A 26700-nucleotide genomic window follows, 5' to 3' on the forward strand; every position below is an offset into this window, starting at 1 on the left:
TTTGTTCCAGTCTCTCTCCAGGTATCACCATTAGGGTGACTGGTCTATAACTCCCAGGTCCTCTTTGTTCCCCTTTTTGAAGATAGGGGCTATATCTGCCCTTCGCCAGTCCTGAAGATAGTTGTTCTTGCCCCAGCAAGCCACTGTCAGAGCCAGTAGAAGCCAGGGCACCTGGGTCCCCCCCCCCCCCGAGCTATAAGTTAACTAGCAGGAGGCTTGTACCAGCCAGGCTCCCTTAGCTGCAAGGGGAGAGGGCTGCAGTACTTGAACTTGAGTTAGATCGCAGCACCTCTAGCCTTGCTCCTGCCCAGGCCCAGCAGGCAGAGGGCCCAGATTCCAGACAGCAGCTTCTCAAGTCTGGTAGCGGCTGTCCTGGGGATTTCCTGGCCAGCAGAACGTCGAAGACTGGGGAGGTGTCCGTAAAGGAGGGACTTGACCCTAGAGCATCTTAGGCCACTGCAGAGTAGAGGCTGCCAAGGTTTCCAAGAAGAGTGATGCTGAGCAGACACAACCAAACAGCTGAGAGTCCTCCATATTCTCCCATCCCCTCATTGTCATTGTCACAACTCTCCAAGGCTGCTGGCTGAGCAACTGCAACAGAAAGGGGTTTTTCTGAGCAATGAGTGACGGGGGCAGGGGGGAAGAGAGGGGAGAAGAGAATCCAAGCTGTTAGCCAGCCACTTGCCAGCTGGCTCTGCCCCACCCCAACCTGTTACCTCCCTCAGGGGGCTGCCCACACCACCCCAACAGCAGATACACCACTCGAGTCTTAACAGACACTCGCTGCTAGCTCTGGTTTGCATGTACAGTACTGCCACAGACAGGCATCTGAAAAGAAGTGATTTCTCCCCCCATGCCTGGTGCTGAATGTCAGACTGACACTCCATGCGAGAGGGATGTCTGCAAGACGAGCTCGAAAGACCCCACCACATTCAGCCAACAAATTTTAGTGCCCAGAACTTTCTCCTCCACCTTTTTTTGTTTTTATTTTTTATTACAAACTCTACATTTTGCTTTTAAATATAGCCATAGAATGAACACGGATTACAAGGACCCCTTCCCCCCCGCCCCTTTTCCTGGATGTTATTAGGAAGAGTAACATTTATCACCAGGTCTCCTGCAGACCTACCATCAATGAAAAGCCACCCATTGCTACCAGCACTGGTGCCTCAAATTCTCTTGCGGACACAGTTCTCAGGGAGCGGGTGGGCATATCAGCACAAGCATACAAGACCCCTTCCCCTCCCTACATCCTGAAAGAAAATTTGGGGTCCAAATTGTTGTGACCCATTTGTGCTCCTACCATGCAACAATGCCTGGGTTAGCAACACGCAGCAGCCTGTTCACTGGATACCTTGGCAGGGGCTTTTTGGAACCACGTTAGCACCATTTGAACATGGGCGGCTGCCACGTGTGCCATGCACATGGCCCGGTAGAACGCAGGACGCTGTGCTGCGCCCGGGATTCCCACTGCAATGCAGGACAAGGGGGCCCACATGTTGCTTTGGAAGCCTACCAGGAGCTCATCTAATTTACACCAAAGCAGGCTGCAGCCACCCTCATGAGACATGGTGTCCTCCAAGGAAGAGCACCGCCTGCGAGGGGCTACACTGCTCTGGTAAAGGGGGTGAGAACAGGCTCCATTTGGGCCAGTTTGGCATCTGTTGGGCTAGGAGGAGGTTTTTGGGAAGTGCCTCTATATTATCTACTCAATAAATAATCTAACGCTTCCCAAACCTGGGATCTGAAAGCAGATCGTCCTAGCTCGAAAGAGGCCAGGAGGGGCTACCATTAAAGAATTCATAGGCCCATAAGCCACCACTCCCATGGAATGTTCCATTGAGCAGGATGTCACACAGAGTGCAGAAGTGTCCATCTAGGCAAACAGTGACAGAGCTACCAACTCCTCTGGAGTCTGCCCTGTCCCGCACTAACAGGGAAACGGGGGAGTAGCCCACACACAATACAGAGGGACAGCCAAAGCCCAGCTTCAGCTGCCGTCGTGGGGCCAGAGAACACTCCAAAATGCTCTGCCCAAGGGGTGTAGCAAGGACATCATTGGGCCTCTGCTCCCATCCCCTGGTTCTCTCAGCCCTCTGATCTCAGGAGACGTTTCTGGAGCACAAGTCGCTGCTGATTTAAAAGCTCTGCTGTCAGTTATGAGATAAATCCCGTCAAGGGGCTGTGCCTGGATGTGCAACGAGCTGACATGATCTCAGCTCTGGGACAAAGTGTGTCGGCTGGGGAGCAGGGGAGCACGGCAAGGCATCCTGCCTCTGCACTCAAGCTAGACAGACTCCCACCTTGGGCCCATACTCCAGGGACTGGTGGCCACAGCCGTGCAGCCTCTCACTTTCCATACGTTCCTTGACTGCAGCACCCTAAGTAAGAATTGATAGAGGCTGCAACAGCTCTGTACATACATAAGAGTCCCACACCTCCACTTCTGCTAGCCAAGGACCCCTCGCGCTGCAGAGTCTACGTGCAAAGAGGACACAGAGACCCCCCCAGCAGTAACTCAGTTCCCTGCTCGGGCAGTCTCAGCCAGACCCCGGGGTACATGAAGACAGTACGAGGGTTACGGAAGTCAGAGGGATTGTACGTAATAGGTGCGACAACAGGCAGGAGGGCTCCAGGCAGCCTTGCTCTTGGGCGTGTTGGCCTATATGCCCAAGGCAGAGCCCGAAATCCCATGGCCCACCATTACACAGAGGCATTTTCCACATTTCCCTGCGGTGCTCCGCTGCCTGTGTGGAGACAGAGCTAGCCCGAACAGACCTAGACACTGCCAAGGGTACGTGCTGAGCCTTCACACGCTGGCTGAGACATTTCTGCTGCCTCCAGCCCAGGGCCTGTGCAAAGAAGCTGCCACGTCAGTTTACAGCTCTTTCCTTGGAGTCAGTGGAGCCTCCCTTGTTCCCAGGCCAGAGCTATGAACAGGGACGCCCATTCCCTGCTCCAGGAACACAACAGGAGCCATTTAAGGCAGGGCCGAGAGCTAGGATGGCCTGTGGCTGCGATACAGGGAGCAGAGCTCCTGATGGATACGAGACCAGAACCTAGTCCACGGTACACTCTGGGTACCCACCTGGGCTGGAACGGGAGGTGCTTCTAACAGGACTGCTTGAGGGGACAGGATCAGAGGTGGCTCTTCAGTCCCTCGCACTGCCCTGAAAGCTCCCAGGCCCAGCTAGGGCAGCCCTGCCTGAGCAGGAGCAGGTTCACTGGGCAGCAGTGACTGGAACAGAGATGCCAGGTGCTCACAGCAGGGACGAGCCAAGGACAGGTGGTAGAGTGGCGTTGTACTGGCCCGGCCTGGGGCGAGGGGGGGGCACTTGGGACGTAAAGTGCAGTAAGAGATTACAGAACACTGCCTAGAAATCGCCTTTAGTTATTTAAAAATTTAAAGATTTTGGGGGGTCCCCCTCACACAATTACTGTCTGCGCAGCCCCTCGGACTAGGGCCACAAAACAGCCTCACACATAAAACAATCAGACTCTTCTCTGCTGCACAAGCCAAGTTTATAAACTCCTTCCAAGCCACTGGAAAGCCAGCCAGCTGCCACAGTGAGACACTAGACAAGAGAAAGCAGCACTCAGGGGTCTGGCTTGGTCATGCTTATTTAGAGCACGATGGTTTGAGGAGCCATCTGTGTGCCGCAGAGTTAAAGATAGGAGACAACCGGGGCCCACCAGAATAGGGGCAAGGAGCAACTGATCCAGACCTAGAAGCTGCTCCATTCACAGCAGTGGTCTCCAACGTGGGCAGGTAGCATAATTCAGGCCAGACACACAGGGAAATGCCCGAAGTGCCGTTTGATGGAGAGGATACTAAAACCTGGTATCAGCCTTGCAGGTCCCTTCCTGCATCCACCCACCTTTTCCTTTCTGGTAGGAAGCAGCCTGCCTCTGCTCTTCCCCCTCTCACTTCCCCTGCACCCGGAGATCTGAGTTGTATTTCCTTCCCCTCCCCCCATCCAGCTGAATCAAAGACACTTAAAATTATTTACACTTTTAGCCATTTAAAAACCCAATAAAATAAGATTGCATCTGTCCTACCAGGGATGTGGGTATAGCAGCAGCTACATCTAGCTCAGTACTCTGCGTGCAAAACAAAAGACAAACAGAAGACAGATCAAAATACTGCACCATCACTATGAAGCTTTTGCTAGGGTTGGTGTTACAACTGCAGCCTGGCTCCTCCCCTCACTCAGACTGAGGAAGGCTGGGCTGGGAAGGATGGAAAGGACGGGTTATTCCAGACACAGCACATTAACACAGACTTTTTGCCATCCTGGTCAACATGAATATCTAAAACAGACTGGACATCACTGCAAGAGTCCATCTGTCCATCCATCCTTCCTTCCTTCTAGGGACGACGAGGAAAGAGTGGGCGACAGAGACGACCTAAGACAAAGACGCGGCCTCCTCTGGATCCTCTCGCTTTGGCAGCTCGGAAACTGCAGGCGAGGAGGAAACTGGAAACGGAGCGATGGGCAATTCCTGCACTTCCTTCTCTCCTCCAAGCCCCATCTCTACATCCATTTGCTCCAGCTCCCTCTGATCCAGTAGCTCAAAGTCATCCACTTCCCCCTCCTCCTCTGGGGGAGCTGCAGGCTCCATCCCCACCGCCTCGGTCTCTGACAGCTGCGCCTGGAAGTTCAGTTTCTCTTCGGGCTCAGTGGGCAGGAACTCGGAGAGGGAAGGCCCCTCACTAGCTTCAGAGGAGCGCAGCAGTGCTGAGAGGGTGTTCTGCACCACCGTAGTGATCGCAGTGGCAACAATCTCCTCACTTAGCACATCGATGCAGAGGCCCAGGCCGGGGGCAGCAGCAGTCTGCGGCTCTGTGCTGCTTCGCACCGCTTGCCCGTTCCCATTGAAGTGCGTATTTACAAAATGGAGAGGAGAAGCCAGATGGAGAACGGAGAGGTCAGAGTCCACAGCTTCCTTGTCCGCAGAGTCCAGCTCGTGGGCAGCATGGGCAAGCTCGGGGGCCAGCGGCACCCCGAAGGCGTCATCGTCGCTTTGTGGCCCCAGGTCTCTGGAATGATACTCTTCCACGGAGGGGAACTCTGCCAGGTCCTTGGCGAAGGACTCCTCCGGCTCACTGTGCAGGCTCTGCTGATCCAGGTCTGAAAGGCACAGCCAGGCAATGGCATTACCAGCAACTTCTCCCACTCTCCACAGTCCCATTCCCTTAGAATCATAGAATATCAGGGTTGGAAGGGACCTCAGGAGGTCATCTAGTCCAACCCCCTGCTCAAAGCAGGACCAATCCCCAATTAAATCATCCCAGCCAGGGCTTTGTCAAGCCTGACCTTAAAAACTTCTAAGGAAGGAGATTCTACCACCTCCCTAGGTAACGCATTCCAGTGTTTCACCACCCTCCTAGTGAAAAAGTTTTTTCTAATATCCAACCTAAACCTCCCCCACTGCAACTTGAGACCATTACTCCTTGTCCTGTCCTCTTCCACCACTGAGAATAGTCTAGAACCATCCTCTCTGGAACCACCTCTCAGGTAGTTGAAAGCAGCTATCAAATCCCCTCTCATTCTTCTCTTCTGCAGACTAAACAATCCCAGTTCCCTCAGCCTCTCCTCATAAGTCATGTGTTCCAGACCCCTAATCATTTTTGTTGCCCTTTGCTGGACTCTCTCCAATTTATCCACATCCTTCTTGTAGTGTGGGGCCCAAAACTGGACACAGTAAACCAGATGAGGCCTCACCAATGTCGAATAGAGGGGGACAATCACGTCCCTCGATCTGCTCGCTATGCCCCTACTTATACATCCCAAAATGACATTGGCCTTCTTGGCAACAAGGGCACACTGCTGACTCATATCCAGCTTCTCGTCCACTGTCACCCCTAGGTCCTTTTCTGCAGAACTGCTGCCTAGCCATTCGGTCCCTAGTCTGTAGCTGTGCATTGGGTTCTTCTGTCCTAAGTGCAGGACCCTGCACTTATCCTTAGACCCAGGCTGCACTCTGCCTGCTCCAGCTGAGAGATCAGCTGATCTTTGCCCCCTTCCCCCCCCCCCGCAGCTCCATCCTGGGTAGTGTGGAAGCAGGGAGTTGCCCTGTACTCCCACGAGAGGAGTGCTTGAAGGAACATGACTTTGGATTCAAGCTCCTCCACAATTTAGCTTCTTCCTGCCTAGGAGCCACTTCCCTTCACTCTGCCCCACATGTGGGATGTGTGGAGCAGGTGGCTCACCTGACCATCCCCTTCTTGCCATCCTCCACCTGCCACTGGGCCTGTTCATGCCTAGAACTCTTGTCACACTTCCACCCTCTCCCCTTTCAATCCCCCCTCAAACCCACCCCGACGTGTCTGACGAGCTACACTCCCGTAGATTACCCAGTCCCTACGACTCCTCCTGCACACACCCAACCAGCCCTGTGATCCTGTCGTCTCCACCACACAGCCCTAGTCAGAGCCAGGGAGTGCTGCGGGGCAAGGCCTCTGGCTTTGTTTCGTACAGTGCCATGCACACGTCATCACTTGGCCGGGTTTGCCTGCCTCTCTGCTCATTGGCAGAGCCTTTGAGGACAGCACTGCCTGCCTTTCCAGAGTTAGGCAGGGAGCAGGGCAGAGCATGAAGCAGGATCATGCAGGCAGCAGAGATCAGACAGCCGGAGCAGTCATGGCTATCGGGGAAGCCATGACAAGATGTGCGGCTGCTAACGCCTCGCTGCCCAAGGCAGCAATTGGGCAGAGCCCATCACCATGGGGGCTGGGCTATCAGCCCAGCTGGGAGAGTTTCAAACACCCAGAAATGACAACACACAGAAGCCCAGTCCAGTGACTGGGGAGATGAGGCATGCCACTTTAACTGCCAAGCGAGGGTCTCCTGGCTTCCTTCCGGCCCTTTTCCCCCTGCAAAGAGCCTGGTTCTCCCCCTGCCCTCCAGGGGCCTGTCCCAGCTCCAGGGGTAGGGAGTGATGGCCTGTTCCTACCAGACAGCTGTTTCGGGACAGTGTGGGTGGGGTGAGGGTGGGAATTACGATCACCACATACCTTCAGACACATCAGTCAGCTGTGGGGTGGTGGCCCTGGAAACAGAGAAGCCCCCGCTCTCCAGGATGGAAGCCTCCTCGTCAGAGAGCTCCGAGTCTGTAATCGCCAGCGCTAGTGCTGTCTTCTTCACATCCACCTGTGGCGGAGGGGAGTTAGGTTTGGGTGCCCAGCTGGCAGCGCTTCCTGCTGGCTCCTCTGCACAGACCAGAGCCGCAGGGGCAGAAGTTATCTGCCAGATGAACTGTCACACAAGGTTCTTATACTGTATGAGCCAGGGACTGGGCAGAATCATCATGACACTGTCCAGCCACAGACTCATCCTTGCTGCTTCTGGAGTGAGCGAGCTTGGATGGGTTTGCGTCCTGCCAGCACCCAACATGGAGGGCCCAGTGAAAAGCACATGTGTAACTCCTAGAGCCCTAGAAATCCCCACAGCAGGGGATTCTCCCCTCCTGCGGCAGCTACAGAACACCACTGTGGCAAAGGGCAGGGCCCCCTTTCACAGTCTTGCCAACAGGCCACGCCAAAAAAGACACCGTACACACACAACAGCAGAGGGCACTGCAGATACTTTCATGTGACCCAAAGCTTCCCACTTCCCAGCCCAGCTTCTCCTTCCACTGGCAGCTGCAGCAAAACCAGATGCCTGCCCTGATCACCCCATCAGCATGGAAATAAAAGGGACTACACATTTCCCATCTGCCGAGCAAGCGCAGGTGGTGGGGAACAGCTCCATGACCCTTTCCCCTGGGCGTGATAAGGGTTCCAGGAAATAGCTAGCTGTCTGTACCACCAGCACTGGTGCCTGCAGGCCAGCAGAGGCAGGTGCAGCGTGACTCCCTCCAGAGCCCCTGGGGACTACTCTAGTCACCTGCTCAAGGGGTCAGGGAGGGCAGGGCAGGGCATTCCCTTACTCCAGGGCTCAAGGGTGCCAGTTCCTCAAGGGTCCCTGGGCTTTGAACTCCACCACACTGCTCCCGGGGCCACCTGACAAGCAGGCTCTTGGTCACAGCCCCTCCACAGAGGCAGCTTGCATCCCTCCCTAAGCACCCACTGGTGACTTTCCAATCCCTGCCAGGGCCCAGAGGCCAGGGCCAGCTTGGACAGCTCTGCTGCTGGTTACCAGTGTGGCTGCATTCTGACCAACCCGCTGTTCCTGGCTCTCTGGGGAGGTGCTGGCAGGGAAGAGGGCTATCTACCGCACGGCTCCTCTGCGGCCCTTACCACTGGGGAGTAGCCAGACAGCTCCGCCTCACTCTCACTCTCTGTCTCTGCCATTGGCTCATCGCCTGCCATGGGTTCGCTCTTTCCTTGGCGCTCTGTGTGCGGAAACGGAAGAAACTTCACTGAGTGGCACCAGGCTCAGAATCCTGGAAAGGGAGGGAAGGAGCTGCGGGGTCCCATCTAGTCCATCCCCACCCCTGCCCAAAGAGCCAGGCCAGGTTTGTTCCCTTCAGCCCCTTCGCCTGAGTTCTGCCCGGCCCAGTTAAGCGTCCCAAGTAATGGGGCTCTCACCCCTTCCCTTAGGTACCTCTTTCACTGTTTGACAGGTCACTGCCAAACAGTCTCTCCCCATACTCCCAATATTCAGCCTAAATTTTCCTTTGCTCAGTTTTACCCCATCACCCTTAGCCGTAACCTCTAAGATGATCCTCCCTCCCACCGGCTATGGTGGACATTTCTCAGGCACTCCACACCTATTCCTACTTGCCAGTGCTGGTTTTAGCCAAACTGGGTTTCCAGCCGGCCAAGGCAGAGAGATCAGAGAAAAGGCAGTGCCTTACTTCTCTTCTCGTGCTTCAGGTGCAGTGTCTCTGCTTTCATACTGTAGTCCAGTTTCATCAGGATAGGTTCCAGCCGAGTGTACATCCTCTGGATCAGCTCATGGTAAACCACCAATGGCCAGAGCAGAATGCTCAGCACTGGAAATGCAGAGAGAACCCAGAGCAGGTTAGCCATTCGGAAAGGGGTCAGTAAGACAGAAAATATCATGTCCCTGTATAAATCCATGGCATGCCCACACCTTGAATACTGCAGGCACTTCTAGTCACCTGATCTAAAAGGTGTACTAGGGTCGGAAAAGGTGCAGAGAAGGGCAACAAAAAAAGAGGACGGGTATAGAACAGCTTCCATATGAGGAGAGAACAAACAGACTGGGTCTGTTTATCTTGAAAAAGAGATCACTAAGAGGGGATATGATAGAGGTATATGAAATCAGGAAGGGTGTGGAGAGTGAACTGGGAAGGGTTGTTTACCCCTTCCCATAACACAAGAACTAGGGGTCACCCAGTGACATGAATAGGCAGCAGGTTTAAAAAAAAAAAAAAAAAAAAAAGGAAGTATTTCTTCACACAACGCACAGTTAACCTGTGGAACTCATTGCCAGGGGATGTTGTGAAGGCCAAAACTATAACTGGGTTAAAAAAAGAACTAGATAAGTTCCTGGAGGACAGGTCCATCAACAGTTCTTAGCTAAAATGGCCAGACCAAAACCCCATGCTCCCAGTGTCCCTAAAACCTCCCGACTGCTAGAAGCTGGGACTGAACAACAGAGAATGGATCAGTCGATAATTGTCCTGTTCTGTTCATTCTCTGTGAAGCACCTGGCATTAGCCACTGTCAGAGACAGGATACCGGGCTGGGTGGACCATTGGTCTGACTCACTGTGGCTGTTCTTAAACTAGGAAAGGAACAATAGGCCAATTCTCCCAGTAGCCAGGCACAGGAGCACCAGGAATGGAACTCGATGTCTGCTGAAGAGCAGTCTGATGACACTGGCTTCACCCTTGCAGGTCTGCCAATCCACCTCACTCCTGATCTGCAGTTCCACCCTATTATTCCAGGGCTGCTTTCATCCACAAACAGCTTTGCCAATGCGCAGCAGTCCTTACCTGTCACACCCCTGCCACTACAGAGCCTGAGCTCAACCAACACACGCCACTTCTGACCCTGAGCTGGGGTTACAGATGGGGGTTAATTAGAGTGGCTGAGTCCTGAAAGGGCAGCAGCTACCTAGGGTTTACAAGCAAGGCTGTGCCCCAACTGGAAGCCAGTGTGCCGGACACCCGAGTGACCCGATAAGCTAACACGCCCACTGAAGCAGAGGAAGAGAAAGCAGATCAGCATTCCAAATTTCCAAACTGTTGCTCTGACTACATTATGAAGTTCTTTAGGGTGATCTTAAGATGGCCAAGTACTTACATTTCCTTCCAATTTTACCTCCTGCTGCCTGTAACGCTTTGGGAAGGTTGAAAACACATTTTCTTTCCCCAGCAACTTTTCCCTTTCAAGCCTGGCAGACATGGATTTGTTCTCTGTTGAAGTTTCAGAGTGACACTGCATTTCTCTGCTTCCCTGCAGGAACATCTGCTTCACTGAGCATGTCAGAGAGACAGGGTGGGTAAGGTAATATCTTATTGGACTAACTGGACCCCTCACCCACCTTGTCTGTCTGTCTAATATCATGGGCACCGCACCTATAACTACACTGCATGCAATCCCTGAGCATGTAGAATGGTGCAGATCTGGGAAGAGGGCTCACTGGTTGACCTTGGCTCCCTCTGCTGGCTCTGTGCTGTACTGCATCACAGTGTAGGGCCGACAAACAGTACCCTAGCGAATGACCTGAGGTGGCAGGGAGGTGAGGAGTTACGCACGTCACTTTATCTGGTATGGGCTGTGGGATATGAAAGACTTGTGAGCACACTTCTACCAGTTTATCAAATGATTCAGGAAAGTCACCAAGGAGCCACTTATACTCACAGATGATAGAGGAGATCATTATGCCTGGAACGTAGTGTCCGACCATAGCCAGGATCAGGCACCCCGAACAGACCCTCACACAGAACTGGGGAAACAGAGGTGAGGGATGAACAAAACAACAGACAAGAGGCAAAGACGCCATCCCTGCAGCTGGTGCAAGAGACTCGCTCAGCGCCATTTCTCACCTTAAAATATTGTAACAATATTTGCAAATTTAAACCACAAAAGCCTGTCCCAACCCAATGGCTTATTCTGGCCTAGATTTGTCCTAAGCACCCGGCATTGATGGTCAGAACTCAAACTTCCCAGCCCTGGGGAAAAGCAGAGTGAAGTGCAAAAAAGCAAGTCAATGTAGAGGAGACCTAGCAAAACCTAAGAACCTGTGACCACCCTACTAAAGAAGCTTTTTGGGAATGTCCTAAACCGTCACACTTCTGAAGTTCAACAAGGTCTCCTGGAAGTAAGATAGGACATATTATATTAGATAGTGCTGTTCATTTGTAGATTAACATTTTCTAGAGGAGTCTATACTATCCCTTCTGTTACCCAGATGGGGAAACCGAGGCACAGAGGTGAGAGGATTTGTTCACAATCCATGGTGCCCTGTCCACCCCCAGCATGGCTCATCTAGAATTGGCGGGTGTGTGACCATCCAGCCAAGACTCTTCTGCTCTTTGCGAGGGGCACAGGCCCTTCTCGCAGATTAGATGATGGCTCTAGGGTACTGGAGGTCTGTCAAAGGGGTCAGGGCTGGAGAGACTAATGCTCAGCAGAGCTGAAAGACTGGTTCGCCAAGTAAAGGAAGCCATCTAGGAGAGTTTGGTGCACTCTGAGTCTCATCTTCTAACTAATTCAAGCTCAACACTAGAGGAGACCAGACTTTAAATTTATGGCATCTGTCTTGAGTCCCTTTCTCCCCCCTTCTGGCTGAATGGTGTAACTGTGGAGTCATCTGTCTGAGAAGTGGGTATAGCCAGTAATGGAAATAAATATAGTAAAACCCACTTACTTCTCTAACTTGAGCATACTGGATTCTGCCAAGTCTGCTACAAAGATAGCCTGTGTGGATGTCATTGAACTTTGGTGACCGTTGAGGTCCTAAGGCAGGCCAGAACCAAGACCTGGCTACAAAGAGGTAATTCCTCTCCGAACAACATCTGGCACATCCATCAACCCCCAGGTTTATGCCAGATTCTTTCACGCATTCAGGAGCCCTGAACACCCTGCACTGTGGATTTGGAGAATAGCAGCTTGCAAGTGCTGCTTGCAAGAGAGATACAAACAGCTTCCAGCACTGAACAAAGCCTATGAAAGGGCAAAAGCCATAATCGGGCAAACTTCCTACTCAGACTATAAATCAAGGAACAAAGGGCTGGCCATTCCCATAAGGGGTTAAGCTTGGCCCCAGCTCACAGGTGCTGGGAACACAATTCATTAGCAAAGCTTTCCTTTCCTGATGTCTGGGCAGAGTGGGATGAGAGAAGGGCACCTGCAATCATTAGTGAAGGGCTGTATCAGTGTAAATCTTGCCCTAAGATTCCTCCCATCCCCCAGGTCATCTGAGGAGCCCCTGACTACAAGAGGAACACCTCCAGCAGGGGGGAGTGGCATGGCCCACGTTTACCTTGGCAGGGTTTTGCCTCTTGTACTGTAGCAGCTCCTGCAGGTACAACCTGAAGGTGACCCAGCTCTCAGCCAGGCAAGAGCACAGCTCGGGGACACTGAGAAGGTGAGGCTGTGCTCCGGCGGGCACACTCTCACTAGAGAAACAGATACAAGTGTAAGAGGACAAACCTTCAATGCACCCCATTTCATGGGGGAGGGAGGGAGGGTACAGCAGCCACAGGAAAGCAGGGCTCCCTTTCAAGGGCTTCATAATAATGGGGTGCATCTCAAATTTAACTTCACTAATGATGCCTCTCTGAGTTGCCAACCAGACAGGGTCTGACGAGGGACAGCTGAACCATGCTGAAAGAGCAGGGGCCCAGGCACCTTGCTGCAAAACACAGCACCTCCTTGCAAACAGCAACATCCCCACGCCACAGGTCAAGAGGTGACGCAGCAGAGCTGCAATTAACCCTCAGGGAGCTCCTAGCATCCAGTCCCGGGTAACAAATGCCCTGGAACGCAGAGTGACCATGCTGCCCATAACCAATGGCTAAGCACTGGGGGCCGGAAGCATGCAATTACAGGTGGCTCATATACTCTACAAAAGCCAATCCCAAGGATTCCCTTCTCTCTGCGGAGTCTTAAAATAGGGTGGACAGATCCTCTTGGCGTGAGCTTTAGGGAAAAATCCTGGACATTCTGAGTGCCAGAAGCACACACACATTTGAAGGGTATCAAGGTTTCCTGGAATCTCAAAATGCTGTTCCTGGGCAAATGAAGCAAACGGCTCCCACTGCGGAAGGAGGAACCATTACAAACCCAGCTGCGTGTCAGCCAAAGAACAGGCACTTCAGGAACCATGCACACAAACACACTGCAGTGGTACTGGAGCGCAATCCTGAGTGAGAGCAAAGGAGGGGGAGCCAGGCAGAGAGAAGGACAGATGAGAGTACCACACTGACCTCACCACCCCCATTGCCCCCTTTCCCAAGAAGGCACAAGTGAGCCTACCTGTCCCCTCCTGGCTCTTCCGAGGGTTGTGCTGTAGGGACAGAGCAGGAAAGATTCATTAGCCAAGTGAAAAATAAAACACGACAGCTTAATTGCTAGGAGCTGCGCAGAGAATTAGCCAGGGGATCTCCCTGCATGTAGAAATCAGGCTAGAGATGGCTTTTGGGTTTGCATGTGTTTATGTGCAGAGATAAGCGGGAACGCGTCCTGGTAAAGGTTAGCTTTCAACACCAGAGTGGCCAAAGCATTGCACACAGCCCAGACTGAGCCCACGAAGCTCTGTAATGGGGCCAGTGGCTGCACTTGTCCTAAGCTAGGCTGCAACTCTCAGACCCCAGCAGGCAATGCAGTCAGGCCACAGATTCCATCTCCACTAGGGACACCAATACAGATTGACATGGAGTCCTGCAAGCTGGGGCCAGTCACTTCCACAGGCTGCAACACCATATTAAAGACAAGAGCAGCTACAATCTCAGGTGCATCCCTTCAACTACTGACAAGGCACCAATGATGCTCCTGAGCTCTCCAAAGAGGAGCTCAGAGACTGTTTGAAAACTGAATAGCGAAGTCCCTGAATATGGTTCAGACTATGCCTTGGGCTGTCAGCTACGTGCTACATTTCCTTTAGCACCTGCCACCCTAGATTCATCTGCTGAGAGTGTTCCGAGGAGGCTCCTCTCTGCATGTCATGGCAGGATGTTTGCATGCTAAAAACATCCCCCTCCCCGCACTTGGGTACCAAATAGCACAGACCTGCTGTATAATTCACTAGTTGCGGGGTTCCTGGGTGTAACTATGTCCTGCTGGCGGCACTGACCCCACTGGGAAATTGACGTTATTTACTCTTTGTTCTACCAAGGTGCCCAGGGCCCGACTGTACAGATGTAGGTCAGGCAGTTCAAGGGCTTGGGAATCTGACAAATGCTGACTGGCCAAGGCATCTCTCCAGCCCAGTTTGGGACGCAGACCCAGGGACAATGAAGCAGGGCTTCTATGCAGCGCTGAAGGCATTTCCTGATGCTTCCACAACTCCAAGATCCGATGGGATTTTTTTCTCAAGCATCCAAAAAGTGCAATACAAATAAAGGGCTGTTGTCAGCTGAATTTAGGCCGGGAATTCAAGCTGTATGCAAAAAACAGGTTCTTAAACCCTTGTATGAACAGAAGGGCTTTTGAATCTTTCCCCAGCATCTTGTCAGCCAGGAAGTGGAAGTGGTTGGTCTAGTCCTGTCTCACTCCCCTGCTGAGTGAGATGCAAAAAGGAAATAAGCATTCTTCCCAGTGGTGATTGCTGAGTGAGACTTGGACTTCAGACTCAACTCTCGCCAGTGTTCCCGATGCAGAGATGGAAGCTGTTCTGTTTAGCAGATTTGCTCGCCGTACACTGTCCCTGGAAATGACAGCTGTGGGCAAGTCAGTCAAACGCTTCCCTTTGCTGTAAGTGCCGAACCGACCAGCTCTTGAGCAGTGCAGTGGAGCGGGAGACAGCATGCAGAGGCGAGGAGGCAATCCTCCGAGTCTGTGACCCAGATTCCCGTAATCAGCTGTCAGCTGCCCAGTCACTCTCCTTGCCAGGCTGCATTCTGGTGGCTATTTGATCAGCTCAGCCGTCACACACCGAGAGCCATGGGTTTCTGCCACAGCACGAAATGTGAGCATTAGTAATTCAGCCGATTTGCTGTGCTGGGAGTCTACCTCTCTCTTGGGGTGGATGCAAGAACCCCCTTGCTATCCCAGCTCCATGCTGAAAAGTCTCAAAGGTGCTGCCAGAGAAATCCGGCTCTTGGAGGTGCAGCTGCCACCTGCACTACGCCACCATCACTCCGGAAGTTGTGTTCAGCACCGGCACTTTCTGCTGCTGGCGGCATTAGGTGGTAGCTCATGCAGCCAAGTAACGCCTGCACTGTTATCGTACAAGCGATACTGCGCTGGCCAACCGCTGCCACCGCTCCTATTTCCCGAGGCACAGCACCAGGGCTGTGAAATTCCACAGGAGCCCAGGGCCGTCAGTGCAGCAGACCGTGCCGCAAGCAATGTAGAGTTACTCAATCTATGGCAATGGAGGGTGTGATGTGTCCCCCCTGGGGTGCCACATGACTCTGGTGAATATTGGGGCGCCAGGCTGTCACAGAGGGAATGAGATGACTCCTTCCAGAACTGCTGACTCTGAATGATTTTGAAACCAGCTCCAAATATATGGTGTCTCTGGGAGATGCAGAATGACAGTACATTTTGGGTGTCTACTGCAGCCGACCAAAGTGTAACAGAAATCCACTGGTGAAGAAAAAACAGCAGGTTGTACAGAGTTAGGGTCTTCTGCAGATATTGTCATATTTGGCAAAATTCAAGCTCTCGTTTAAAATTAGTAGTTTCCATCCCTTCTTACAGCAGCACACTCTGCGTGCTGCCCACCCCAATGCACTGCAGAGCCAAGAGAGGGATTACATTCACAACAAAGCTGGAGAGAGCTTCACACAGGAGCTGGGACCACTCAAATGAGCAAGTTTTTAAATCTCCACTCTCCTTGCTGAGATATCATCCGCAATCATCCCAATTAAATCAGTGGGAGGTCAGAGAGTGTATTCAGGACAGCCAGCAGGCCTTAAACATCTGTCCAGAACAGTAACGTCCTGCTGACATTTCACTGTAAATATTTATATTAACTTACAACCCAGTGTAAGCACAGCTTGACACACCAGATTGCATTGAAGAGACACGACTGCCAGTATTCAGGTCAGGTGACAGCACCTGCGGTTCCTCAGCTCTTAGGAATTCCCAGTGCAAACTCAGCTAGAAAGCAGGCCTCCTTTTTAAAAGAGCACCAGGCATTCATTTGTGTCCTAGTTATTGTCCATACAGAATGCAGCTACTGAGCCAAGCCTCCACCCTGGTGCTGGAGTGTGACTTGAGGTGTTTTCCATTCACAAGAGGATCTGGACCCCTGGAGAAGTGAACTTCATGGGTGGAGGCAGAGGTATTAACCCCAGATGCAGCTCCCCCATCTCCCAGTCAGTCACGTACTCTATTCAAATCCCTCCTTGTACACTTATGCATAGACTTTAAATATCAAGACAAAAAAAAAAGAATGCAGGAATGATCTGCACCTCCTTCAGCTCTGCCTGTCATCTGGTCAGCCAGCAGATTGTGGTTCCTGTGTGTTTGGTCTAACAGACCACAAGATCCTGGAGGCAAGTGTCTCTCTCTCTCTCTCATACTCGGTTCTGTATCTTGATCCAGTAATGATTCCTCTTTGATCCTCATTGCAGGAAGCACCTTCATGTTACTGTGACATTCCAAGAGTTAGTTTTGAATGGAAAGAAGGGGAAGTGGCCATGTTTGGTGTAGGTACATGGCTACAGAGCGCAGAATGCACCCATTCCATTCCAATACGACTCCTAACATGCTGTGCTTCTCTGTGCTCACGTTGCGATCCATAATTGTGGCGGGTGAGTCTCTGAAGAATAAAAGCTAATGTTTCGTACCAGCTTTCATCCACAAGTGGAATTACTGAGGACGCTCAGTCTCCCATGATGCTCCAGACTGTCACATACTGGTTTTGTGGAGTGTGTGCATATATGTATAAACTCTTACAGGTGCTGCACTGACCTGTTTCTTGCTCTGCAAGAAATACAAAGCATGAAGCTACCAGGCTGCCATTCTGTGTTTAAGCTGGAGGCCAGACTCAGACAAGAGCCATTACATGTTCAGCTGTGGCACATCGCACTAGGAGTCCCCTTGGTGCCAGAACACGGCTCTTCCCTTGCAGGAGCTAAGGAAATTTGATACAACAGACTACACTGAAATCCAGGTTGTGACCTAACTGGGTAAATCAGGAAGGTGATTTGCCCTCTGCTGGCAGCAGCAGGAGGGCAGCAGAGTGAACAGGGAGGGGACAGAACAGCCCATGGACTGGTTTTAGATGAAGCCTGTGGGGAAGAAAGCAACTCAGAGAGAAGCAGTTCTGTCCAGCAAAAGTCAGGACAACAGGAGGGAGGATGTGCATCAGGCTATCGCACTGAAAGTCAAGGACATGGGATCAGTCTTAACGCTGATTTTCTTGGCTCCCTATCTGCTTCGTGTTACATAACTATTCCAGCACTGGTTTCTGTTTGCCGTGTGAGAAGGTGATGGCTTTAGATCTGCTCTTTTTTGAAGGAAAAGTCTTCCCCTCTCCCACCTCTGTAAGACTGTTATAAAGGGCAGCCAGAATTCTGTTAACTAAAGGATTTAACAAGCCTAATGCAAATAGGCATTTTGGAGAATTGGGGGGTATTTTTAAACATTTAAACTCTTCCCTGCAGTGTTGGAAAAACAGCATCAGGCTAGTGCTCAAGAAACTGGCCAGCCTACTTTCACCGCCCAAGCTGAATGAAGTGCACAGAGTAAACAAACAGCAACGAGAATGAAGAGATTAATACAACTGAAAAAACGTTTACAGCCTAGATAATCTTATCAGGGCTGCATATGAGAGCTCCCTTTAAGTCACCAATCTTACACACGCGCGCATGCACACACAGACGGGCCCCCTCTCACACAGAACTGTTTCCTAAAGTCTATTCATTTAATAAATTTAGCTGAAGGAGGGGCTCAAACTATATGGCAACCAATCACACTTGTTTGAATATTCTTCCTTGCTGCTACTCTGAGGCCTGGTGTACACCTAAAACTTAGATCAGCCTTGCTCAGGGGTGTGAATTTTTCACACCTGTGAGAGACATAGCTAAGCCAACCTTGGCCCTGGTACAGACACCTCTATCCCAGAGGAATTCTTCCAGAGACCTAGCCATCGCTTCTCAAGGCTGTGGATTTATTGCAGCAATGGAGACATCGCTTCTGTCACTGCAGCAAGTGTCTATGCTACAGTGGCGTAGCTGCAGTGACTATTGTGTAGACATAGCCTGAGTCTGATGTTGACAGAGTCCCCATAATACATTGGCCACAATGTGCAAGATGATCCCGGTTACCTACTAGCTGGAAGCCAGATGTTGGTTTGTACAACAAATGCAGTAACCTAGCCACAGTTCATACGAGGTGATTGTGGCTCAGCCTGGGATAAACACATCGGTTTTGACTGTTATGTTATTGGCAATGTACACTCGTGTCTGGAATCTGCCTCTCGCCCTCTGCATTGTGTTTAGAAAGAACCATTAGGAAAAGGCAATATAAGACAGAAAATATCATAATGCCACTATATAAATCCATGGTACGCCTACACCTTGAACACTGCATGAAGTTCTGGTCACCCCCCACCCCCCCCTCAAAAAAAAGAGGTATTATAATTGAAAGGAGGATAGAGGAGAGAAACAAAAAACAATTAGGGACATGGACCAGCTTCTGTATGAGTAGAGATTAAAATGACTGGGGCTGTTCAGCTTGGAAAAGAGATGACTAAGGGGGGATAAAATCGAGATCTATAAAATCATGACTGATGTGGAGAAAGCAAAGAGGAAAGTGTTATTTACTTCTTCACATAACACAAGAACCAAGGGTCACCCAATGAAATTAACCAGCAGTAGGTTTAACACAAACATAAGGACGTATTTCTGCACACAGCGCACAGTCAACCTGTGGAACTCATTGCCAGAGGATGTTGTGAAGGTCAGAACTATAACTGGGTTCAAAAAAGAATTGGATAACTTCCTGGAGGCTAGGTCCAGCAATGGCTATTAGCCAAGATGGTCAGGGTGACAACCCCATGCTCTAGGTGTCCCTAAACCTTTGACTGCCAGAAGCTGGGACTGGACGAGACTGGATGGATCACTCGATAATTGCCCTGTTCTGTTCATTCTCCCTAAGCATCTGGCACTGGGCACTGTTGGAAGGCAGGCTACTGGGCTAGCTGGACCATTGGTCTCACCCAGGATGGCTGTTCCTATGGAAAGGACAGCACTGCAGACTGTTTGACACAGATCCCTGGAAGCTGAAGAACTCTGTTCAGAAAAAGGGAGGATTAACATAGTGACGATGATTCAGAGAACCTGGGCTCTGAGGAGTTTCCCACCTGAACTGGCAGAGGAGACCTAGAGTCAGAATAATCCTCGTGTTCAGCAGAAACACACTGTGCCACCCTAGTCACTGTCCTTTTGACATGCGTATCCGAGTGGGCTGGGCCTCGCCAGGCCCCATCAAACTGAACTGCTGTCAGCAACTTCTAACGGACTGAGGCAGCTGTACTAATCCCCAGACAGACACTCTGACTGCACCAGCCACTGTTGCCTCCTTTTTGCACATGCTCCAACCCGCCACGGAGTCTGCCGAAGCCGGTTTGTAGATTTGAGCGCGCTCCAGGAAAGGGAGGCAGTAGCAGCAGAACAAGGCCCTGAAGGAAGGGAAGGGGCCTGCAGCTCCCATCACCCAGTCAGGGAACACCAGCATTCGCCACAACCCAGCAGTGGTAACCTCATCCCATGATTCCCCAGCTACAGCAATATGCATCACCTACCAGAGAAGTCAAAGAGGAACCTGGGCTTCCACCTCTCCAGTAAGAGAATTCCAAGCAGAGAGATGCTGAGGAGAAAGAGAGGTCGCAGAGAAGTGGAGGAAAACAACCTGGGAAACCAGACAGAGCGGTCATTAGCTAGTGCACTGGGAAGAATGTTGTGAGCGCCTGTGACTAAGATGAATCCATAACTGCTGCTTTGTGGGCAGACAGACTCCCCCCTCTATGCCAGAGTTGCTTCCCGTGCTGTAAAGTAAGGACAGCTGCACAAGTACAAATCCTCACAGCACTACACACTGTAAATGCAAATTGTTCTAACTGACTCTTTAGGAGATGCATTGGGAAGACTAGCTCAGTTTTGAAAAGAGCTGTGGTGACAGATGATACATCGGTTTCTAAACCATCCTCAGATTGCATCAGATGGCAACACAAAACTGATCCCAAACACTAGTTCTTTTGCTGGTCCTCTCCCGCACTGATCCAAGCACGGACCACGTGCAGCCCTACCACTCAGCTGATGTAAATGGATTGGATCCCAGGCTCTCCCGTCTCCCTCACTGACATTCTGGCCTGTACCCAACAGCCCCACAGATCCATGCTCACCCCCAGCTAGAGGGGCTGTCTTCTCCAAGGCAGAAATCAACACTTCATCAATTCAACAGCAAAAGGTGCTCATGAAACAGGTGCCACCCCTCAACTCCAGCCCCATTCTTCTTGGTTTCTCACCCCTCAGCAGCAAGCAAAGAAAGGTTAACATCTCCTTCCAGACTCCCTCCAGAGCTCGTCAACCCCATCCTTGGGCCAGCCACAGGCTGAAGAGGGAGAAATACACTCCTTGCCATCTATGCTTTCAGGCTGAAAGTGCTCTCAGCCCAGGGAACACGGAATCACTTATCAAGACACTAACCTCAAACAGTGAAGTGCACTAGAAACACTGACAACCAGGAGGTGCACGCATCTCACTGTGCAGAGGTGGCTAACTTGAGTCTCCGGAGCCACATGCGGCTCTTCAGAAGTTGCCAACTTTCCAATGTGCCAGGGGGTGCTCACTGCTCAACCCCCAGCTCTGCCACAGGCCCTGCCCCCACTCCACCCCTTCCTGCCCCCTCCCCAGCGCCTGCCATGCCCTCGCTCTGCCCCCTCCAAGGCTCCAGGAGGGAGGGGGAGGTGCTGCCGGTGGGTGGGAGGCGCTGGAAGCGGGGGAGGGGGGAAGCTGTGGTTCTTTGGCAATGTACATTGGTAAATTCTGGCTCCTTCTCAGGCTCAGGTTGGCCACCCCTAGTGCAGAGCAACAGAGAGCTGAACTCCAGGGTAAACCAAAGAATCAGAAGTTAGAGAGCTCAGGAGAGAGATTAGGTCTTATCAAGGGCCAGGCAAAACAACCTCCCTTTCCCTTCAGTGGGGTCAAGACAGAACTGTTCCCATCTCTTCCCTCCGGGTGATGATTCTACAGCTAGAAACATACCAGCTCAGAAAGTTTTTCCTACTGTTCACCTTAAATGTCTCTTTTCTGAATTTCAGCTCATAATCTCCAACTATAGCCCCTGTGGGACTGTACTCAGGCCTTCCCCCACCTGTGGCACTTAAACCATTCTGTGTCCCATGTACTTGTGTCCCACACCCCATTTAATCCATTGTAATTGTCGCTTAGCCAAACTAGACACATTTAGCTCCTTTAATCTTCCCTCATACATCCGTCTCCCAAACACACCAGCCTCGCAGCACAGCTCCAGCTTCAAAGCTCTGCTTTGGGTTTACCCTCTATATTCAGCACATTAGTTCATAGTCATTTAAGGCGATGAATATTATGCAAGTTTTTAGCAAGTTCTAGCACTTTCAGCCTGGGTAATTTTAAGAAAGAGGGAACAGTAATAGAAGATGATTTAAATGAGTGATTGGTCAAGTACCTTTTTTCTTCCCATAATTTTAGATTCAATTGTTCATTGTTTCAGCATCTAAAACAAGTAAGATTTTCTGACCAATTTTGCCCTTTTCTGTTTGGAAGACCACAGACTGAACATTTTGCCAAAAAACCTGACTCATTGTTTACATGAGTAAACAGGATGTTTTTCATTCCAGTCCACAACTTGGTTCTGCCACTCATCCTCCAATACTGTTAATGCTGCTGTTGTGTGCGTGCGTGTGTGTGTGTGGGGGAACAACACGCAGGCACCACAGGGCAGGGTGAAAGGAATGTGCCAGAACAGAAATACAGAGCAGCTACAGGCTTAGCAAGAGATCAAGGTCCGCAAACACTGAGATCAATTAGTGGAGGGACCAAGGTGGTATGTAGAGCCTTCCAGCCCAGAACATTACTAGGGTTACTAACCTACTGTGACCCTGGGATGAAGTGCTCTAATATAGCAAGGACAAAGAATTTAACTAGAAACATGCCTGGGCGAGGCTCCAATTAGCTGCAGCTGCCAGCAGGAGCACGCACTTTTTCACCATAGGCAAATCCTGTAGAACCTCTTGGCACGTCCCTGGCAGCAGGGAGAGGCCTGTCTGCGCTTGTCAAAGGAAAGCAGCAAGGTTACTCCAGGCTAAACACAAGCCATGCAGTTCTGTGTTAGGTACTGTGGCTGACCTCATCTTGACTACAGAAGTGCAGCCCATAGACCAAGGGAGCATTAGACAGAAAGAACATCTGCGCAGAGGCCTCCTCTTTGGACAAGATGGCGTACTATATGCTGAGACCCCTTCTACTCATGGTTCGCACCCCCATACTCAGGGCAGATGCAAAGGACTGTTTTAAGCAAGTGAGATGCCAGCTGGCAAGATGTTAGTGTAACTCCTGGATGGGCACATTTTGGATGTTCCCACAGTGAAGTGTATTTGCCGATTCATCCTCCCTCCCTCCCTGCCTCACTATACTGTTGATTTTTTTTACAGACTCCCACATCAGGTACATTCCCCCTGGGAGTATACAGTGCCATTTTTTAGTTAACCCCAAGAGAAGTGCAATCACATCAGCTATTAAACACATGCAATAGGGACAGAAAAGTCTTGTACTTTGGTCTTTTAAAAATATTTTGGAGAATTTTAATTACTAGAAAGGTACTAGAAAGGTAGTGCAAGCTCTCAACACCCCACAGTGCCAGCACCTCTCCAGTGTGACCCACAGACACCATTAATTCTGGAGTCCTCATGACAGCTCTACTAATGCACCTGCAGCATCCTCCATTAATGCTGCACTGGATCATTCTAGATGCTGCTAACGTTGCTAGACATGGCAATGGTTTTGCGGTATGGCAGCAACTCAATTTCATTTCCCTTTACACTGCTTGCATTATCTTGTTAACATCGGCATGCAACTGCCCACAATGGTTTTCTAGCATTGCACTTTACCCACTGTTCTCACACACTTTCTGCTCTGAGACAGTCATGAGATTTGCCCTGATTTAGCCTGCAGGATGCTTTGGGGATAGCGGGTCATTCTATGCTTTGTTTTAGTCTCCCCTCAAGCCTCTCTCACATTAGACCATCCAGGTTCTCGGAAAATGTCCCAAAACGTGTTTAGAAATGATTTCTGAAATGAGGTTCTATGGAACATCACTTGAAGTTCCATTTGCACTTAAATACAGGCTTCAAAACAGGAATTTTAGATTTCTATAAAGACGATGAAGCGAATACACCCTGGCAATTGATGCATGAGAGAATTATAGAACTGGGCACTGAACAACTCACACCCAGTTTTATACTGGCCATTAAGCCAAAGGAAACTGGTTCACTGGCCTCAAGCTGGGCACATGCGAACTCTGCCCAGCTCACATAGACAACTTGCCAGGAGTTCCAGGGATCCCCTAAATTTAAATAAAATTGATCAGCCCTCTGAGACTACCAGTGACATCACAAGATGCCTTATCTTGAGCTGTGCAGCCTGGCTGCAGTTTTGGATCTGCACCTTAGAGAAGAGGGCAACAGCAGGGCACAGTGCAGAACTCCACAGACCACATTTCTTCCTGTCCTACAACAGGGCTGCACTTGTCCCTGCCCAGAAGTGATATTGCATTCAGTCCCCTAGGGAGAGGGTGAAAAACACTTGTCTCACCCAGACCTAAAGCAACGCCAGGTTTTTCTGAACAAGTAGCACTGACCAAGCTCTGGAGAGAATGCCAACTCTCCCACCACAGCAGCATCACCATGAGATGGCATGTGTGTGGAAGGGACAAGGCACCTACATTGGGGCAGAGAGCCCCACACTTCACAAATGGACAAGATTTGTAATGCATCTCCCCAGAGAAACAGTCTGAACGCAGCATCGGGTTTCCTGGGTGGTTCCTGCTGCTTTCCCCCCAGGCCTCACGCCCCCTCTTCCCCCACACCCCCCCCCCCGCCGCTCACCACAGGGCCCCCCCCGGGGCCTCACGCCCCCCCCCGCCGCTCACCACAGGGCCCCCCCCCCGGGGCCTCACGCCCCCCCCGCCGCTCACGACAGGGCCTCCCCCCGGGCCTCACGCCCCCCCCCGCCGCTCACCACAGGGCCCCCCCCGGGCCTCACGCCCCCCCCCCGCCGCTCACCACAGGGCCCCCCCCCGCCGCTCACCACAGGGCCCCCCCGAGCCCGCCGGCCGTCACCAGGCTGTGCAGCGGCCTCTCCCAGACCAGGAGCCGCTGCGCCGCCGCCAGCGCCGCCTCCCAGCCCCGCAGCCGCTGCCTCAGCGCCGCCGCCAGCCGCTCCATGGCCTCCGCGTCCGCCTCGGGCCCGGCCGCCTCCTCCGCCCGGCCGCCGCCCGCCATGGCTCCTCGGCTCGCGCGCCCAGCAGCGGGGGAGGGGCGCGGGTCAGCCGCCGCCGGAAGGAGCCGCGCGCGCTGAGGCCGGCTGGGGCGCGCAGGCGCCACGTGACAGGGGCCGGAGGCGGGCGCTCCCTCCGCACGTGACCCCGGCCGCAGGCCTTGCGCACGCGCCGGCGGACAGCTCGACGTCACCTGTCCGGGCCCGGCAGGCCCCCGTCACGTCACGTGTTACTGCAGAAGGGGGTAGCCCTCTTCACGTGACACTGCTGACCCCACTGCGCGTGCTCCGGTGCAGCTCTTTCCTCCCCCCCTCCCTCATCGGAGGAGTCGCGCGATGGCGGGCGCACCCTTTTCCAACGGCGCATGCGTGCTCCTTGCGGCTGGGCGGGGCGCGGAGCAGCCGCTCTTGTCTCGGGGGGCGGGGCGCTGGTGTCTTTCCCAAGCCCCGCCCCCTTGCATGAGCTTAGCATGAGCGGGTCGGGGCGGGGAGCCGGCCGCCCAGCTGGGCACCGCGTTCTGCTGTGGGGCCTAGGCTGGGCTGGGGGGGGCTGCCAGGGGCCCGGGGGGGGCTGCCAGGGGCCCGGGGGGGCGGGTCTGCCAGGGGTCTGCCAGGGGCCCCGGGGGGGGCTGTCAGGGCCCCGGGGGGCAGGGCTGCCAGGGGGCTGCCAGGGGGCTGCCAGGGGCCCGGGGGGGCGGGTCTGCCAGGGGCCCCGGGGGGGCTGCAGCCTGGAGATCCCACCAGCAGGGATGTCAGGAGCCAGCTGGCTGGGCCCAGTCTCTCTGGCAGGGCCATCCCTCCTCCTCCCTCCAAGGTCACCTCCAAACGAAGGCCCGGCTGGCCAGTGCCTCCGGCATGTCTGCTCCCAGGGGGTGCCCCAGGCGGAGTGGGTCCCTCACTCACTCCTTCCCCGGGCAGGGGGGTGAACCGCCGGGCCACCACCACCACCACTCTGGCGGCTGTTTCTGGCGTGCCCCAATCCCCCCCACTGCAATCTCACCAGACCGGGGCGGGGGGGGGGTGGGGTTTGACAAAATGTCATCTCGCTGCGGCAGGCCGGGATGTCCTTGTGACAAAGCTCACAGTGGGTGAGTTTGTGCCCAAAAGAGGCAGCTTGCGGGGCAGGGAAATGCGAGTCCCTGCTGGTTACTGGGCAGGCCTCTCAGCCACTGGGCTGACGCCTGCCCCGGGCCCAGAATGTGGCATTTAATCCCTTTGTCACTTCCTGCACGTGCCAAGGTGACCGTTTCTCGTCATGTTTCTACCTACAAGCAAGAATGACCGAGTGGTTCGTCTCTAAGGTGCCACACGTCCTCCTTTTCTTTTTGCGGATACAGACCAGCACAGCTGCTCCTCTGAAACCTGTCATTAATCAAGAAAGTTTCAGTTCCTAACAGCCAGAAATTTTCTGCTGTGAATGGATCCACTGACTTTCCCTCTGAAAGATTCAGTGTGGCTAGCTCTGAGAAGGTCTCAGATGGAGTGAGCTGTAGCTCACCAAAGCTCATGCTCAAATAAATTGGTTAGTCTCTAAGATGCCACAAGTCCTCCTGTTCTTTCTGCGGATACAGACTAACACGGCTGCTCCTCTGAACCTGGGGTCAGATTTGTCCTGGCAGTTAAGGGGGGGATCCTAATCTCAAATCCTCCAGCTGCTTGTTAGCTGCCAGGAGGTAATAATGTTCCATCCTTCACCCATGTGTCCTGCCCTCCAGAGGAGCAGGAAGCATTTCACACCCATGGATCAGTCTGCGCAAGTCCCCTGAGTGGTGCGCTGCTGTCCCCAGCTTGCCGAAAGGGGAAACTGAGGCCCGGAGGGGGAAGTGACTCACCCAGGGTCACAGCCCTCCTCCCCCCGCAGCTGGAGGTGCGAACAAGAAGCCGGGAGGCCTGGCTCCGAGCCCAGGGCTTGACCGGGACCATCCTGCTTTTCACTCAGCTGCCCGGTGGGGTGGGGGCTCGGCGCTGTACCTGGCGGGTCTCCCGGCTGGCTCCGCCCCATCAGACTCACGGTCACGAGCACTCAGTGACCCATCCCCGCGGTATCCGGGCGCTGAGCAAAGGGGCCGCAGAAGAGCCCGGCTGGCGAATCGCCGCCGGCCGCTTCCGGGCGGGCTGCGCTCCGCG

At 52.7% G+C, this 26700-nt stretch overlaps 1 protein-coding gene across 5 annotated transcripts; it reads right to left on the reverse strand.

The window, feature by feature from the left end:
• Positions 1-994: 994 nt before the first annotated feature.
• RETREG2 (reticulophagy regulator family member 2) lies at positions 995-26681 on the reverse strand. 5 transcript variants are annotated; one of them, XM_084643199.1, is made up of 9 exons: positions 26406-26681; positions 19842-19948; positions 13400-13430; positions 12405-12540; positions 10781-10865; positions 8803-8940; positions 8243-8337; positions 7019-7154; positions 995-5132 (listed from the first exon to the last, which is right to left on the reverse strand). In XM_084643199.1, the coding sequence occupies exons 1-9, from the start codon at positions 26573-26575 to the stop codon at positions 4408-4410; spliced, it is 1623 nt and encodes a 540-aa protein (XP_084499325.1). In that variant the 5' UTR covers positions 26576-26681; the 3' UTR covers positions 995-4407. The 5 variants fall into 5 exon arrangements, with proteins under 5 accessions (XP_084499325.1, XP_084499324.1, XP_084499326.1 ...); XM_084643198.1 differs by lacking the exon at positions 26406-26681 and adding an exon at positions 24385-24689; XM_084643200.1 differs by lacking the exon at positions 19842-19948 and adding an exon at positions 25843-25935 and having other exon boundaries at positions 996-5132; positions 26406-26633.
• Between the last annotated feature and the right edge of the window lie 19 nt (positions 26682-26700).

The sequence above is a fragment of the Lepidochelys olivacea genome (assembly GCF_965140295.1).
Source record: "Lepidochelys olivacea isolate rLepOli2 genome assembly, chromosome: 11".
In the NCBI taxonomy this organism is placed as follows: Eukaryota; Metazoa; Chordata; order Testudines; family Cheloniidae; genus Lepidochelys; species Lepidochelys olivacea.

What these genes read in the sequence shown, in the direction of transcription:
- RETREG2 (XM_084643198.1), bottom strand. Translation starts at nt 24,578, where the DNA reads ATGGCGGGCGGCGGCCGGGCGGAGGAGGCGGCCGGGCCCGAGGCGGAC. An exon ending in AGAGGCAAAACCCTGCCAAG is followed by an intron (nt 10,866 to 12,404) that starts GTAAACGTGGGC and finishes CTGTTTCCCCAG; the next exon opens with TTCTGTGTGAGGGTCTGTTC. An exon ending in TGTCTGGCTACTCCCCAGTG is followed by an intron (nt 7,155 to 8,242) that starts GTAAGGGCCGCA and finishes CCTCCGCCACAG; the next exon opens with GTGGATGTGAAGAAGACAGC.